This window comes from Hylaeus anthracinus, unplaced genomic scaffold (genome assembly GCF_026225885.1).
Source record: "Hylaeus anthracinus isolate JK02 unplaced genomic scaffold, UHH_iyHylAnth1.0_haploid 0, whole genome shotgun sequence".
Lineage (NCBI taxonomy): Eukaryota > Metazoa > Arthropoda > Insecta > Hymenoptera > Colletidae > Hylaeus > Hylaeus anthracinus.
Genome location: NW_026533254.1, coordinates 20,125,771 through 20,141,982, shown reverse-complemented (window position 1 = coordinate 20,141,982; position 16,212 = coordinate 20,125,771). Strand labels below are relative to the sequence as shown.

General features: G+C 44.1%; 1 protein-coding gene across 2 annotated transcripts in view; it reads left to right on the top strand.

Moving 5' to 3' along the window:
- The window catches only part of LOC128886450 (paired box protein Pax-6-like), a 94,044-nt gene that overhangs the window by 28,275 nt on the left and 49,557 nt on the right, over positions 1 to 16,212 (top strand). For both annotated transcript variants that reach the window (XM_054141382.1, XM_054141379.1), the window contains exons 3-4: positions 4,244 to 4,409; positions 5,144 to 5,324. In XM_054141382.1, the coding sequence (XP_053997357.1) occupies positions 4,244 to 4,409; positions 5,144 to 5,324 (347 nt within the window). The remainder of the gene's footprint in view (positions 1 to 4,243; positions 4,410 to 5,143; positions 5,325 to 16,212) is intronic.

Sequence of the window (16,212 nt, the reverse complement as noted above, 5' to 3'; positions counted from 1 at the left end):
AGTAGAAATTTTGGGGCACCCTTTCTACTCTTTAAACAGTAAACATTTTGGGGCACCGTTTCCTAATTCATAGTACAAATTGAACACCGCCCTTCCTATATTAAACAGTCAAAAATTGTGGAGCATCCTTGTTAGAGTACACCTAAAATCGCAAGCACCTGGAAAGTGTCGCGAACGACCAGGTACGACGTCGTTCCCCGTAATTGATTACGTTACACCGCTAATAGGAAGACCACCTAGAAGCAGAGGCAAGAAAGTGGCTAAAAAGGCCACGAGGAAGAAGAAGGTGAGGAAGACGAGTAACAAGAAGTATGGATGATGAATGCCCCGTCTGAGCTGTCGCGTCAGCGAGGCTCTGTTTCTCGTTTGTAAACGAGCTTCCCTTTTTTCCCTCGACATAGGCAGCGCCACTTTCGGTGCCACGGAACCCCGGGCTCCATCGACAGGAAGAGGAACGTTCGAGCGCACTTTATTTATCTATCCATTTATCTTTCCCCCCGAGGGATTGGAGAAATTAGCGCCAACAAAGGCAAAAAAGATACGGCTATTATCATCGATTAAATTTCCTCGGGCGAACTCCGCGGTTTTATTTGCTTCTCTAGTTGCCGGCGACCGTAAAGAGAAACAAAAGAACGGCGATCAATTATCGATTAAACAAGATTCCGTGAGGTATGCAATTCATCATGCTGTCGGTTGTGAAAAATCTTACGATACAGCTTTTCTTGAGGATTAAACGCGCGTCGGGATGGGTAACCGTAACAAATACTACGGCGAAACAATATGTCTTCTTGGAACACCGATTAGTTGGTAGAATTTTCACGGATGTTTGCGGTGTAGTTGGTTCCGATTATTCGATTATTGGCGTTTAGTTTATTTTAGTAGGGAATTATCCCCTTTTTAAAGGAAGGAAATGGTCCATTACCCAGTTTCCAATAGTCTGTAAACAAAATTGAATCAAAGTAGAAATTCTCTGGAGTATCAGTCTGCCAGTCAACGTGCTCCAATTTCAATTACGAAACGAGTTAACATTCTATAGTCACCCTTTTAACAACCACCTTATGTTTGAATATTCGCAAACGTCTTACATTTACGTTGTATTGCACTTTTCTTTCAACCTTGCTGGTTACTATCGCCGAATCAGCAGGGAAAGGACAACCCGCGAGTGACAAATAAGCAAACGAAAAAGTAACCCGAGGGTGTCCGAGTGTCGCTCGAGCAGAAAGTTAGGGAGGGAGAAGGGAACGGCGAGTTACGAATGCCAGTCCTTAACGAGCGATAATAACTCTAGCAAACACCATGCATGTCTAGAGAGCTATTTTCCGCTCCTGTTGTGTGACCATCGTGAACACAAGAGAATTATAGTTGCCGGCGTTACGGGGGTCGGTGTGCGAGTTTCTGTTTATTTACTACGATGGTTGGCGCGAGTGTGTGCGAGCGTGCGTTCAAGGCGCCCAAAGTGTAAACCTGGCCTCCGTATTAACTACGCGACGAAGGGGTGCGCTCGAGTGGGCATTTTGCGAGAGAACGTGTTTTGATATTGTAACGTTTGTATTAAATATCAGTTTGGAGGGTGCGCCAGGGGAGTTCTAAGCCTCTCGTTTATTAGGATTTCATTAGCTGTCTTCGTTCGACCCCACCATTTCTCTCGGGTACTTGTGATATCGGTACGGGAGCCATGAGTAGAGTGTAGATTTTGTGCGTTTGTAAGCTAATTTAATAAATATTAGGTTGTCCAAAAAGTTTCATTCGCGAGTTGCATTCAATTATATCCTGTGACAGTGTTTATATAAATAGACAATCTAATTTTTTAGACACTGATGTTGTAACAGTAACGAAGCGAAATGAATTGTACACAATTTTGTAATGTAACATAAAACATAAAATATTGTGTATATACCTATTAATTATTAATAAAAGGAAAGAAACTTTTGGGACAACCTAATCTATCCTGAACATGACCAGAACGATATTATTGTATTAATTGGAGAATACCCTGCGTATCAAAAATACACGAACACTTGGATTTTAGAAGTTTTAATTTCTTAAGGTAGTTGTTCCATGTATTTGTTTAATCTAGGATTTTAACAAAATTCCCTTTGATTGCCATTTGATCGAACATGAGTCATTTAACCCTATTTCGATTTAAATTGGCCACCCCAGTTTTATGATAAACTATATCAAAATTTCGTACTCTACTAGGTCGAAGAAAATATTTATAATAATTTATGCTATCATAATAATTATGACAGCAGACGAAGTTTAATAATGTTTGATAAAGATTGTCGAAGATTGATTAGGTTTAGACAATTAACCACGTTTTACGACGATCTATCGCGACGACTATTATTGATTGCGATCGCTCGATGATGTTCGTCGGCGATTAATGACGTTTTATGACCATTTATAACGATTAACAACGATTGCCATTGGTCATTGAAAGGTCGAACATATTTAAAAGATATTTAAAAGGAAAATCAGTACAATGGAACACGTGTTGTGCCAGCCGCGAGCAGATCGAGGCTTTTTTGTTTCTCGTCGAGAGTTTTGTTACCCACTCAAGTCCGAGCTCGGAGTTCCGAAACACCCTGTAGATGCCCATCGAGAACGGTCTCGCTGAATAGAGGGAACACTTTTACCTCAGGTACCTACTGGCACGCGAGAAATCGCTCGCAATTTGCGCGCTAGGGCCCATTTTTGAAAGTCAATCGACCGTGAGAGCTCTCCCCCTTTTTCGCCGATCGTGTACGCTCGTAAATCTCCCTTATAACTCACCGTTTATTACCAGCCAACAAGTTGAATTAGCCCCGTCTGGATATTTCTGTCAGCCGTTGTCTGCGAAGTGCCCCCTTGTCGCAAAAAAAAATCGTTTCCGGGGTATCTTCCACCTTTTGTCCCTTCGAGCATAGCTGTAACGAGCACGCCAGACCAAACAGATTCCCAGTCTTCGATCGCAGCAAGAGTCACGATTCGCTGTTTTTGGAAACGCCCTGAAAATATCCAATTAAACAAAGTTTTTAAACATCTCCATTATCTTTCGTGTCTTATGCGATTTTTTGTTCACGAATAACACCGTATATCGTTGCGATATATTTTGCCTTGTTAATTTCTTGGATGGGTCCAAGGCCGCGATCCCGGAGTTTCCACCCCCGAAAACTCGGGGCGTGGCACGGCTGGCGCGGAAGTGTAAACGATCGGGAAGGAATTCGAGGACAGCGAGTCCTGATTTTGAAATGCGTCGAGTGCCACACCCCAGCGAGTCGCGTTCGCCTTGTCAACGACACAATGAGTCAAAGATTATCTACGACGGGATTCGCCAGCGTTATAACACCGTCGGGCAACCCCCTGCTTCGACTCGTCCAACCCCCTTTGGTAGTCGACGATATCCACGCGAAGAAAGAATACCTACGCTCTTCTCTCCTCGTTCTAAAGAGGGATACAAAAAATACGTGATCTATAGCGACGGAGGTATTATTTGCAGAAAGGAGAGAGCGTCTTCGAGGGGCGGGGAAACACGTTTGAATGTTTCTGTTGGTTAGAGTTCGGGGCTAGGTTTGGTTGCGAAACAGTTTGGCAGGGCCAGTGAAGGCTATGGGGTTAGGGTTGGAGGACTGGAAGTAATGGGGCTGTCAGAGGGCGTAGGTACAGAAGGTCTAGAGGCATTAGAGTTATCGAAAGACGTAGGTTTAGGGAATTAGAGGTGCCAAAGAACCAAGAAGATTTGAATTCAGATGATCAGAGGTACTAGAGTTACTAGAAAACCTAGGTCCAGAATACTAGAGGCACTAGGAGCACCAAAAAAGTCGAGTTCAAAGAATCAGAGGTATCATAGGGCCAGGAGGGATTGAATTCAGAACGCTACAGGCATTCGAGTTATCACAGAACCTAGGTCCAGAAGACTGTAGACACTTGAACTACCAAAAGACCCAAGTTCAAGTGGTTGCAAGTAATGGAGTTATCAGAGGGGTCTAGGTACAGAAGGTCCAGATCTAGCGAGTTAGGGGTACTAGAACTACTAAAGGATCTAGGCCTACATGATTAGAGATACTAGAATAGTAATTACTAATTACTAGAAGCACTAAACTCTGAAGCACTAAACACTAAACTCTGGAGGCAATGGTGTTATCAGAGGGCCTAGGTCCAGAGGGTTAGGAGTACTAGAACTGTTAATGGGCCTAGGTCCAGAGTACTAAGAGGACTAGAACCTACAGACAATTTTCAACTAACCCTGCTTTTTGCTTTCTAGGTCACAGCGGAGTGAATCAGCTTGGAGGTGTGTTCGTCGGCGGTAGACCACTCCCAGACTCGACGAGGCAAAAGATCGTCGAACTGGCGCATTCCGGTGCGCGACCTTGCGACATTTCCAGGATTCTGCAGGTCAGCAATGGCTGCGTGTCGAAGATTCTAGGCAGGTTGGTTGAAATATTGCTTGTTTTGGCACCTTACATTTTCTGGGACCTCCTGGCCCTCGCGATCAGAGCTGACGAAATACGTTCAGCAGTTGTGGCTTTCGAAACATGGTTTCCAATTGTCTCGAGACAAAATTTTAGCCTAGGATCAATCAGGCAGTAAACGTGACGAATCTAAATCACATTACTATTTATCGTCTTCTAAGGATCTCCGATTTATTCTAAAACTGTAATGCGTATCATAAATCACTCTCATTTATTTTGCTTCGAGACACGCTTCTGGAAAATGTTTTTGATTCCTTGAAGCGTCTTTCGAACGCCCTCGGCTGATATACAGGGTGTCAAATTTAAACAAAACCACCTGAATATTTCTTCCAATTGTAACGATACTAAAAATATTTTCCATACAATTTGAATGTAGAGTTTAGAGATGACCATACGCTGCGATATACATCTTCTTCGACGTCCTATCTTTTAAGGAGATTGGCCAAGGTCATATTATTACGAGCATTCACGAGCGAGAACACATCCGTGACTTTGAGATCTTTTCAAAAAATAAGACGTTGGAGAAAAAGATGTATCGCAGCGCACGGGCCCCACTCCGAACCATTCAAATTGCTTGTAAACTATTTCTCGTATCTATCACAATTGGAAGAGATATTCAGGGGGCCCGGTTTAGGTGTGACACCCTGTATATTCCATCTACCGCATTTTACCGCAAAATAATATTGTTGCAGGTACTATGAAACCGGATCCATCAGGCCTAGAGCCATCGGTGGCAGCAAGCCACGCGTAGCCACGGCGGAAGTCGTAAGCAAGATTTCCCTGTACAAAAGTGAGTGCCCTTCTATATTTGCGTGGGAGATCAGAGATCGTTTGCTTCAGGAGGGTGTCTGCACGAACGACAACATTCCTAGTGTAAGTACAACGTCCATTCCTTACGAACTACAACAAATTGCTTCGAGTATGTCTCATCGATTGCGACACGTAATTAAACAAAAGGCTAACGATTAATGACACGGCTACTGGTGATATCGATCGACGACGACTGCTGCCGTTCAACACTGTTCGACGATGTTTGTCGATGATTAATGCCTTCGTATGACGATCTTATCAGATACGATGATTCTTAAGGTTTAGCTGGCTCGGAACGTTCGAGACGTGGCGAGGATTAAGCGGAACGGTGATGATGGTTTTCACGGTGTAACAAGGACGACAGTTTGTAAAGCATGTCGCAAAACGCGAGTAATGGAGCTCGACTTTCAGAGGGTTGGATGTCGTAAGCGCGCAAGCGTGTTATCAACGGGGCTTTCCCCACGCATACAAAACAGAACCGCGTTTACATAGATAGCCGAGAGGGGATGGAAATCAGTTTTCTGCTAGGTGGTTACGAGGGCGTGTTTATGCGAGCCGATGAAATCTCCGTGCGAGGAAAGCGACATGCCGTTGTCGATTCCCTAGTCGCGACGTCGAGCTTACTTTTCGACACCTTCTTAGAGATATTTATTTCGTTCTCCGTTTGAAAACTTACGAATAGAACTCCGAAGACTTTGGCATAGAAGCATTGGCTGGTCAATTTAAGGAGGTTAGTATTGGGTTGTCTGGAATGTACGTGTCGATTTTTGGTAGGTGGTACAGGTCTGAATATATCGGAATGGTTGAAAACAAATAACATGTATGTGTACATCCCTTACAAGGTGGCAACTGGAAAGGTCGTGGAACAAAATATTACCTATGTAATTCGATAAATATTTATCAAAATTCAAACGAGTCTTTGAATTTTTCTTAAGAATTGGCACGAACTTTTTGGACAACCCAATATAATATCAGGCTGATCGGAAAGTTATTTCGTAGTTTTGTTTATGAAAGACAGACAATTCTCTTACAATTTATCGAATTCTGTTCAATAATATCAATAATTATAATAATACTAGCTTGTCCCGAAAGTTTCTTTCGCGAGTTGCACTCAATTATTTGACGTGGTCGTGTTTCTATAAATAGACAATCTAACTTCATATATATTCATGTTGTAACAGCGATGGAGCAAAATGAATCGTGCACGATTCAGTAATGCAACGTAAAACATAAACTATTGTCCATGTATTAGTTACTAATAAAGCGAAAGAAACTTTTCGGACAACCTGATATTATGTTCGGTAATTCTTTTTTTGCAAATGAACCTTGAAATTTAGAATGAAGTCGGCTCGTTAAAAACATTACCGAATCGCGTATTCATTTTGCTCCGTTACTGTTGCAACACCGGCATCCAAGAAATAAGGCCGTCTATTAATATAAACACTGCCGCGTAAAATAACCGAGCATTCAACATACGAAGCCTTAAATTTCGAAACATGGAAGCCACTGTATCGCACGCAGACGAGTTAATCGCGACCCCTACCTTTTAAACTGCCGCGTAGCCAGACAGATGAAACGGTAGCAGTCTTCGGGACAGGGATGGGCCGCATTCCATCGGGATAAAGGAATCAATTAAGATATTGCCGAGGGCGGAAGGAATAACGTACGGATCAAAAGGAAATTTTTCCCCGACATCTCTCGGTTTTCTTTTTTTTTTTTTTTTTTTTCTACAAGCGATCTCGAAGACTTATACTCCACCCACTGATACGTTCAGAGTTCACGACGACGGGGCTCTGCTTCTCATGGTGGTCCCCCGTTGCCATGGATATTTGCATGCGTCCAATAAACGGTGGCTAAGGGGCTCTCGACTTGCTCGGGGGTAAAAAGCGAAAGAGGGTCGCTAAATTCTCTTTTCCTCTGCCGTGTCCCTCTGTGCCGCCCTCCCTCGCAACCCCGTCTGCCTCTTTTTTCTTTTCTTCTTCTTTTTTTTTTTCTTTTTTTTTTTTTACTTTGCTTCTTCGTCCTCTCCTTTTTCCACTTTCTTTCCCTCGCGCCTTCGTAATGGGTTCGAGGTGTACGTACACCGCCACCCTCCTGCAGATGCTCCGACAGAAATTCCGAAAGGAAGGGATGACGACGACGGGACGGGGGTCGGGCATTTTTATCGTACCGAGGGAAACTGTCAGAAGTTAACTGTCTCCGATAGAAATAACAGGGGCCATCCGAAAGATTGCTTCGGAGCTTCCGCTCTCCGGCTATCGCGCGGAATTTAAAAACGCGTGGCGGTGGGGGGTGGGGGGTGGGATGCTTTGGAAACGACGAAAGGAACGTTTTCTCGATACATCGATGCCTTCGTTTCTCGTCTCGTCTATCGTACGCTTCGCAACGAATCAGTGGTGGATTGAATGGATTAAATGGTATACTTATCCAAGTAATCAAAATCACAAGCATAAATATCGAATAACGTTCCACGAAGCAATGCAATGATACTTGTACCCACGGGAAAGTAGGTATATCACGGGTTCCAAAAGCGAAGAAACGTGTGAAATTAAATTAAATAGACTATACTTCCTGTCAGGAAACAAAGAGTACCTCGAAGTATATTCCATCTGGATTGAATAAAGATGGCACAAGGTTACAGAAAAGAAAAAAAAAAAAACACGAATATGTAAATTTTGAACAACACAAGCAATTCCACCAAACTTCCACAAAGCAATGCAATCAGGATGATACTTGTACCCACAGGAAAGTAGGTGTATCAGTGGGTTCCAAAAGCGAAGAAATAAGGGAAATCGCACGCTACGACGAAATAAACGTGGAAGTTTCAATACACCCTCCCGTAATTCCCAAGATTTACTTAGGGACATTAAAACGCGTTGGCTCCAACACGTTGCCCCGACGCGGGTCGAGACGATCGCGGAATTTAACGGTTTAACAAATTACACGAACGCGGCCGGGGTCGGGTGAGAGCCTCCGGGGCGAAGGAGGATCAAAGCGGGTGCACAAAGTATAATCCTCGGCCGCGTTTGAGCATCCTGTAAGCGCTTCTGAACTTGTTGTGGGTAAGATTAACGTTTCTTTAATGGCCCGTGTAATATTCCATTATGTACAGTTCGCCCGAGAATTATTGCGTCGACGTCGGCTGAGACGGGAATTCTGGAACGGGGGGTCGGAGAGGGGGCGGAGCGTAGAACCAGATCGACCGAATCGAGAAATAAAAGGAGCATCGCGGTAGAAGCAATTTCTCTCTCGCGATACTTGCAACACGAACGATAGTTGCAACTGCAACTGCGCTACGTTAAAGAGCGTTGGCTACGTGACCGCGAAGTGAAACGTGCGTTGGAAGTCGTTATTAAACACGAATAATCTAAATTATTTACACACCTGAATTAAATCGTAACGCCCAAGACAAAATGCTTTACATTTGCTCAGCAATGAATGGGTCAGTTCCATGTAAAATATTTAATTGAAAAATTTGTCTCCGAGGCTAGTTATTTCTACGCGGTAAAAATAGTTATAAACGAACGTCGTTAACATTCTATTCCGCGATGTGTTCGATTCAAATCGTGTTCGTCTCCGCGATGCCACCGTGATAACGAAAAAAAGAAAACAAATTTGGTACGCGAACGGAGGAATGCGTAATCAGAATTCGACGGTGAATAAAATCGCGCAAGTATTTCGTTTCCGTTCCGATAAAGAGCGAAATAACACGCGTACGAAATCGATTTGAGAACGTCGAGCCATCGCTCGAACGTCCCTGCGTTTCCTTCTGGCGAGTATCCTTTCCGTGTCCTCGGCGTGTCGAAGGCTCGCAGTCGAACAGACGAAGGGGGATGAAAGGAGAGAGAAAAAGGGGGATGGAAAAGGTAGGAACGGTAAGGAGGAACGAACGTATTCCGAGCGGGTCGCGGTGATTGAGGGAAATTTCATTATTCTCAGACATTACCCCCGTTATTGTAATGCCATCAAATTGGATACGCTTCGTACACCCCGTAAAACGGCTGGAATATCCTTGAATATCCCGGAACGGCAGCTTGCTCCTGCCTCGACTTCGCAAAAGGTGCGGGAATAAACTCCGGTGCGTCGCGAATCTTCCACCCCCGTCGGAACAATTTTGCGCTAATACATTCTGGTTCGAGGACTTCCTGTTCGCTTCGGAGGAATAGTTTCGGGGAAACTTCCTTGAGTTTGCTTACGGGCTAAGGCCAGGTCCCCCGCCCAAAACGAGCTAATTTCGAGAATTTTTATCAGAAATTGATTAAAAGCAACGAAAGATTCGAACAGGGTATTTTTCTTGTAAAATTGCGACTCGAGGGTTGTCAAACGTCGCTTGGAATTTGGTCAAAATCTGGGGAGAAACCATAGAACAAAACGGAGAATATGTCATCGGAGATGATTCCCTTGCACAGGAAACATCGGTTTTCATTTACGCGTTAAAAATCAGAAACCTTTCGAACAACCCGATACTCTGACAGGAACCGTCCGAGTGTCGTCGAATTAATTCCAGCCATTTAAAAACTAAAAATGTATCATCCAGCCTTGAGGAGGGATTGGCTGAACGATCGAATGGACAATGATTTGACAAACCCGAACCGGGTATAGGACGTGGCGTCGGATTCGAAATGTCCTGTGAAGCTTTCGCTATCCGTTTCGCCGTCGAATGCGCCGTTTCGGTCCCCGGTCGGATTTGAATCTGGCACCCAGCGTGGCGGGCGCGTTATTGGTTTACTCGCACCACTGGTTCCGGAATACTATCAGTGGTTCTCGTCCGGCTCACAAAGGTGGACCCGCGTACCGTGAAAAATGTCCGTCGCGCTTTCATTTCGAGACCGTTCGAGTCTACGTGAACGAGCCCGAATAACATCGGGACAATATTAATCCATTTTTCGCAATAAGCCATTTTATAAATTACCTCGTCGAGTATCGCGATTCGATTTCTCGAAGAACGATTACTTTTTCCGATCGGAGTGAAATGGCAGGGATACAGTAACGTTTCCTGAAATGCACAAGCTCCGGACTGAGTGGTGGGGAGGATGGTTTCTGTGCATTTATCGTAGAGATTTTATTGTATTCGTGACATTCATCGATCCGTCGATTCCTGCGATGATATCGTGTCGTTACGTCGATATTTATCGGCAGTCTAGCCGATAAGTATCTAAAGTGCTAACGCATTTACGCGTCGAACGCGCAACAAGCAATTAGGTTAAAGTTCGAATGTCGGAAGGCGTGAGTAGGGTGCTAATAGAGACGGTTAGTCGTCCAAACAGTCGTCCAGTCTGGTCCAGCCCGTCGAAGTACCGTGCAAACACGTCCCTGGGATCGTCCATTCATGGCGGGAGACTATTAATTAAAGGGACACGCTTGGCCACCACGGGAAATCGTGTTACCCCCGATTCAACTCCCTCGTGGTACTCGTGATTTTCCACCCCTAACTTGGAGAGCTGCAGGAAACACCGGTGTGGATGTCACATGGTCAGCGTTTAGCCATCGTTCGGACACTCGAGCCAACCCTTCGCGACTGGTCTGATCAATCCGACCAAAGTAGACTTTAAACAGTTTCTGTATCGGGTATTCTAGTCTAAACCGTCAATTTTTTGTAGTACTTTTTGAAGATTGTTATTCAATCTATAAGGAATTTGTACAAAAGGTTTTACACGCGTATTTATTTAAATGTTAAAAACACGCGTAATCTTTTGCAAATACAAATAATCAACATGAAACGTGGTACAAGCGATCTTGTACAAGGCCCACTTTGAGAAATGAAAAAATTACGTGATTTCTCTCGGGAATATCGCGATAGGAACTTTTGAATTAGACTGGAGATAGGAGATGTTTAGTTTTTGAAGGTGTAACGAGAATCGAATTGCAAATGATTTTTCGAGGTTGGATCAAGGAAGGGAAAAGTATATAGCAACCACTCGTGATTCCGTGTTTGGGGGTGAGACGTCAACGTCAACTTCCGAAGGGAACGATCGCGGTCAGTTCGACCAAACGAATGTAATCTCGTGTGGCAGTGGCTCTCTATACACACAGGCATTCGTTGCAGCTCAACTTCATGTATTTTAAAAAGAGCTCAGTCGATAAGCTCAGCACACATATGTACATGTACGGTGGTATTTATTTTAGTAATTTTTATGGTCGAATGTCCCACAAACGTTGCAAATACGGACAAACAATTTCGACAAAATATATCTACCCCGAACCTTAAAAGGCTTTAAAGGTTTATTTTTGTTATCATAACTTCGATATAAGTTGATGAAACGATTTGAAATTTGGCTGGGTTGTTATTTGTAATGATAGGAAGATTACCTAAAAATTTCGAATTTTTTATAATAATACGAAAATTCTCGGTAAATAATTCATTAAAGAAACCCTCGTTCTCAAGAAGACGGACTCACCGTCACACCGTCACATTACGATTAAATTTATATTCGGACAAGCGTCTCTCCATAATTTTGAGAAATCAAAGCTTGCAGTCTGCCCAATCAGACGTGATTTTGAAATAAAAAAAATTGTCCCAACTCGATGCCTAGTCGACGATAGTTGACCACGAGTGGTCATGAAGATCCGTACGGACGTGACAACGTTGTCGTTCGCAATATATGCGATAAGTAACCGCAACAATGCCAAAAAAGAAAGAAGCCAAGGGATGGAAGGGTGGATCTCTCGGATGGTGGAAGAGCCAAAGTAATGGATGGCTGCTGGAACCCGAGGCGAGTGAATTGTTGGCCCCTGCACGTCCGCCTTGGAGACACCCTCGCCTTGCCCTGGCCGCGTAAATCAATGCACCCCTTCGTCCTCTCGCGTTACCAACCCCTCCTTCGAGTCGGTGCCACGAGCGCAACCCCTCTTCTCTTCGGCCTGTATGTCCTCTCGCGGAGCGCCCAGGCAGCCCTCTTCTTGGGCTCTAGATAGCACCCGCTGGCGGACAGGGTGGAAAAAGGAGGGAGAGGGTGTCGGAGACGTCCAGCTACTGCATTATGTATTTCTCGCCGAACCGCCACTAACTCTCACCCTTTTTCATCCCCTTCGTCCAACGTTTTCCTCCGTTCCTTCCTTCTCCGCCACGTTTCTCTCTCGCACGATCGGCTCTACTCTCCTTCGTCCCTTATTTCCATGGTCGATCCTTTACGGCGCTGTCGCCGAAGCCTTTTTCTACCGTCGTCCCTTTTAATCACCCCCGCTCTCGCGCCGGACGGTGCTCTTATGGAATTAATTTCTTGACCTGACGAATTTCGCGCGAGATACACTGCGTATCGAAATTATACAAGTACTTGGATTATCGAGGTCCGGTGCTCTTGAAACAGTTTTTCGTAAAAACCAATGAGACTATCGTATTCAAAGTGACAACAAAATCTCTCAACGCCCATTCGCATTATAATATGCAATTAATTATCGTCTCTGTAACCAGAAGCCGATTCGAAAATGTTGTGCTCTCGTGCGTTAGAACAAAAATATTTTACCAAATTCCACAAATTTCAATCGATAGCGTCGACAATTGCTACTCCTGTCTAGCAATCTTTCTAGTTTCACATGACGAATGAGTATATCGCTGTATTCTAGAAATACAGGCGCGAGATAGTAACAGTCGGAAGACACTAACCGACGAGGAGTATCTCCGTCGAGCCAGTTAACATCATTTAAAACCGCCCAGGCAACCTTATACCAGCCTCTTCGTCTCCGTTCAAGTTCAACCACTGTGTAGCGGCTGTCTCGTCCAATCAGAGACGATCGACTGTCCTTCGCCTACAAACGAGCGTGTGTCATCCCGAAGACGTGGCTCGTACGCGAACCGTGTATAAACCGGTGTAGCCGAAGGATATCGGTTTACAGGTTGCCCGATTGTCTTCGACATTTTCCTCTTAAGGAGGCTATCAGGGACTTCGATCTTCGCCGGGCAGTTTTATTTTTTTCGAAACTGGTCTCCCCCCCTCAGACTACTTTTCGCCCCGCGTCGGAATCCTGAAGACCCAGTTACTCTTATTGGTACCTGGCCCTTGGATCCCTTTTCGTCGATGGCTTTGTTCGACGAGATCTTCGGCGAGAAGTCAAATATTAATAACGCTGGTGTTCTTGTTGGGAGAGCAACTCTTGCATCTGCTAATGACGAGTACGGAAATTGGAAATTTTGGGAATGAGGAAACTGGATCTGGAAAACTAGGTATCTAGGGATTTAGGAATCTGAGAACCCAAGGATGTAAGGATCTAAGGATCTAGGAATGTAGATATCTAGGAATCCAGGAGAATCCAAGAATCCAAGAATCTTAGAATCCATCAATTTAAGAATCCAAGAATCTAAGAATCCAAGAATCTAAGAACCCAGGAATCCAGGAATCCGAGAATCCTAGAATCCTAGAATCCAAGAATCTCAGATTACGAATTTAACAAACATAGATCTACCCCAGATCTACCCAAAGATTTCCAAAGTCTCAAAATCTACCAGCAAGACAAAAATTGCTCACCAACTCCAACCCCGCCGACATCCTGTTCAAAACCCCAATTAGGTTCCAAATAACCGACTATTTCATTTACCCCTTCCATTCTAGTAACCCATCCACTCGAGAATCTAATTTCCTCCAGATGAAGTTGAATACTTACAGACGCGAGAGTAACCCACCTGTCATCATCTAGCATCGATTGCTATGCAAGGGGGATAATGGAGAAAATCACGCACGTGACTCTGCGCAGTACCGCGCGCGATACCCTTCGAGAACTATGATCCAGCGGTGGGATCATAGGAATCCCGTAGGAGAGGAGGGTTACTGGTGGTGCGTTCTCCATCGTGCGTGCAGAAGGCAATAACGCGCGACGCGTGGCGTCCACGCCGCCCCAGTATTACTCAGGGGAACCCCCCGTCGCGTTACTAAATACCGCATCCCCCCTTCTCGACCACGATCGGCGGCACCACCCCTCGGACGTCTTCGAACCAGCCCTTGTATCGTCGGTAACTACCCTCGACCGTTCCACATCGAAAACTGTGATTATATCCAGCGTCCGACACTCTGGGATCTTTCACATATTTAGGTATCTTGATTTCTAGATTCTTGGATTCTTGGGTTCGTGAATTCTTGAATTCCTGGATTCTTAGATTCTAGGATTCTCGGATTCTTGAATTCCTGGATTCTTAGATTCTAGGATTCTCGGATTCTTGAGTTCTACGATTCCTGGATTCTTAGATTCTTAGATTCTTGGATTCTTGAGTTCGTGAATTCTTGAATTCTTGGATTGTACGATTCTTGGATTCTTGATATCCTGGATTCTTAGATTCTAGGATTCTCGGATTCTTGAGTTCTACGATTCCTGGATTCTTGGATTCTTGGATTCTTGAGTTCTTATATTTTAGGATTCTTGGATTCCTAGATTTCTATATTCTTAGATGTTTAAATTCCTCGACGTATCGAGTAGTGATTGTATTTTAAATTCAACATTGATTCGAACCAGCCCTTGTATTGTGGAAAATTACCCTCGACCGTTCCAGATCGAAAGCTGTGATTATATCCAGCGTCCGACACTGTGGGATCTTTCGATGACGAGAGAAAAAGAGGGGGCAGAGATGTTCCGCGTTGTGTACAGTTCAGAATTGTACAGGGCCCTTTCATGTTTCTTCCTCACTCCGGGGCTGCACTCTTTCGCTCTCTTCTCTCCAAGACCTTCAACCTACTCACTCTCTCTCTCTTTGGGGTTTAAATTGCGAATGCCTCGCGTTCCTCGACTTCTATTTAAATGTAATTTGTATTTTGCCCCGTGCGATCACTCGACCCTTAATTTCTTTGCCCCGCTTAGTTTCCCTCCTTGTTGTGTTTTTGCATGTTTTAGCCGCTTGTCCCAACCCCTGTCGGTTTCGCAATTGATATTTGTTCTTCCTGAAAGGATTTCTGACGTAATGGAGAGGCCAGTTTTGATTACAATAGGTAATTAACTGTTCGACTGAGATTCAAATTTTATTTTGGGACAAATGGATCTAACTGTTTAGCAGTAAATTGATGACTCGCAATTGGTATTTAATTTTCAATGATTTCTTGCGAAGTTTCTCAATTTCACATTCAGAGATTCTGCACAATATTATCAAAATCGAACAAATGAAACCTCGACGAAAAGTTGTCTGTAGTAGAACCATGTATTTTGAAGTTCATTCGTCCACTATCTTTGCATCCTCGTTTATGCATTATCACTTCTCTGATGTTTTCTCGAGCCGCTATATAACCACACCGTTCAGAAATGCGAGCCACGACGCGACGGGGGGCTCGACCAAGTTTCTTGGTGTTCCGAGCGATAAATCAAACCAGCGGCGATAACTCGTGGAATAATGGCCCGCGAGATAACGATACACGAGGAAAGGATCGTCTTCGTCGGTTGGGAATTGGTTTCCCGGCTCCTTTCGCGGCTCGCGCCAGACGATTCCGCGATTCCGTATCGAGCCAGCCGGTTAATCTATATCGCGATTATTTAATCGGTGACTTAACATTGGAATATAATTCCTTCGACGACGATTCAAGACGATTGACGATGATTGATGACGCTTGAAGTTGTTTGAGGATTGATGGTTAATGCCGAGTGATTGACAGTTGACGATACAACATCGGGGATTATTTATTAATACTAAACCTACCAGAAATGGCACAACCTCGATCGAATTCAATTTCTATATTACGTACGAGAAAAACATTCCTAAAGGAAAGAAGAAAAATTATTTGAAAAAGGACCGATTCTTTGGCAAAATATTTTAAACGAAAGTTGCACGTCTCCGTAAGATACGAAAGAGCTAGTCCTATAGAAAATTATCGCTTGGCAATCAACGCATTAATGTCCTATTTTCATCCCCCCCAAAAAAAGGGTGGAATGTTTGAAATTGCCAGATTGAGTTAACCAGAGTCGCAGCCTCGAGCGTATATAATAGAGCTGTCACGTTTACAATTACATTGCACGCGTTCGCGTCTTTTTTCTCTCGACC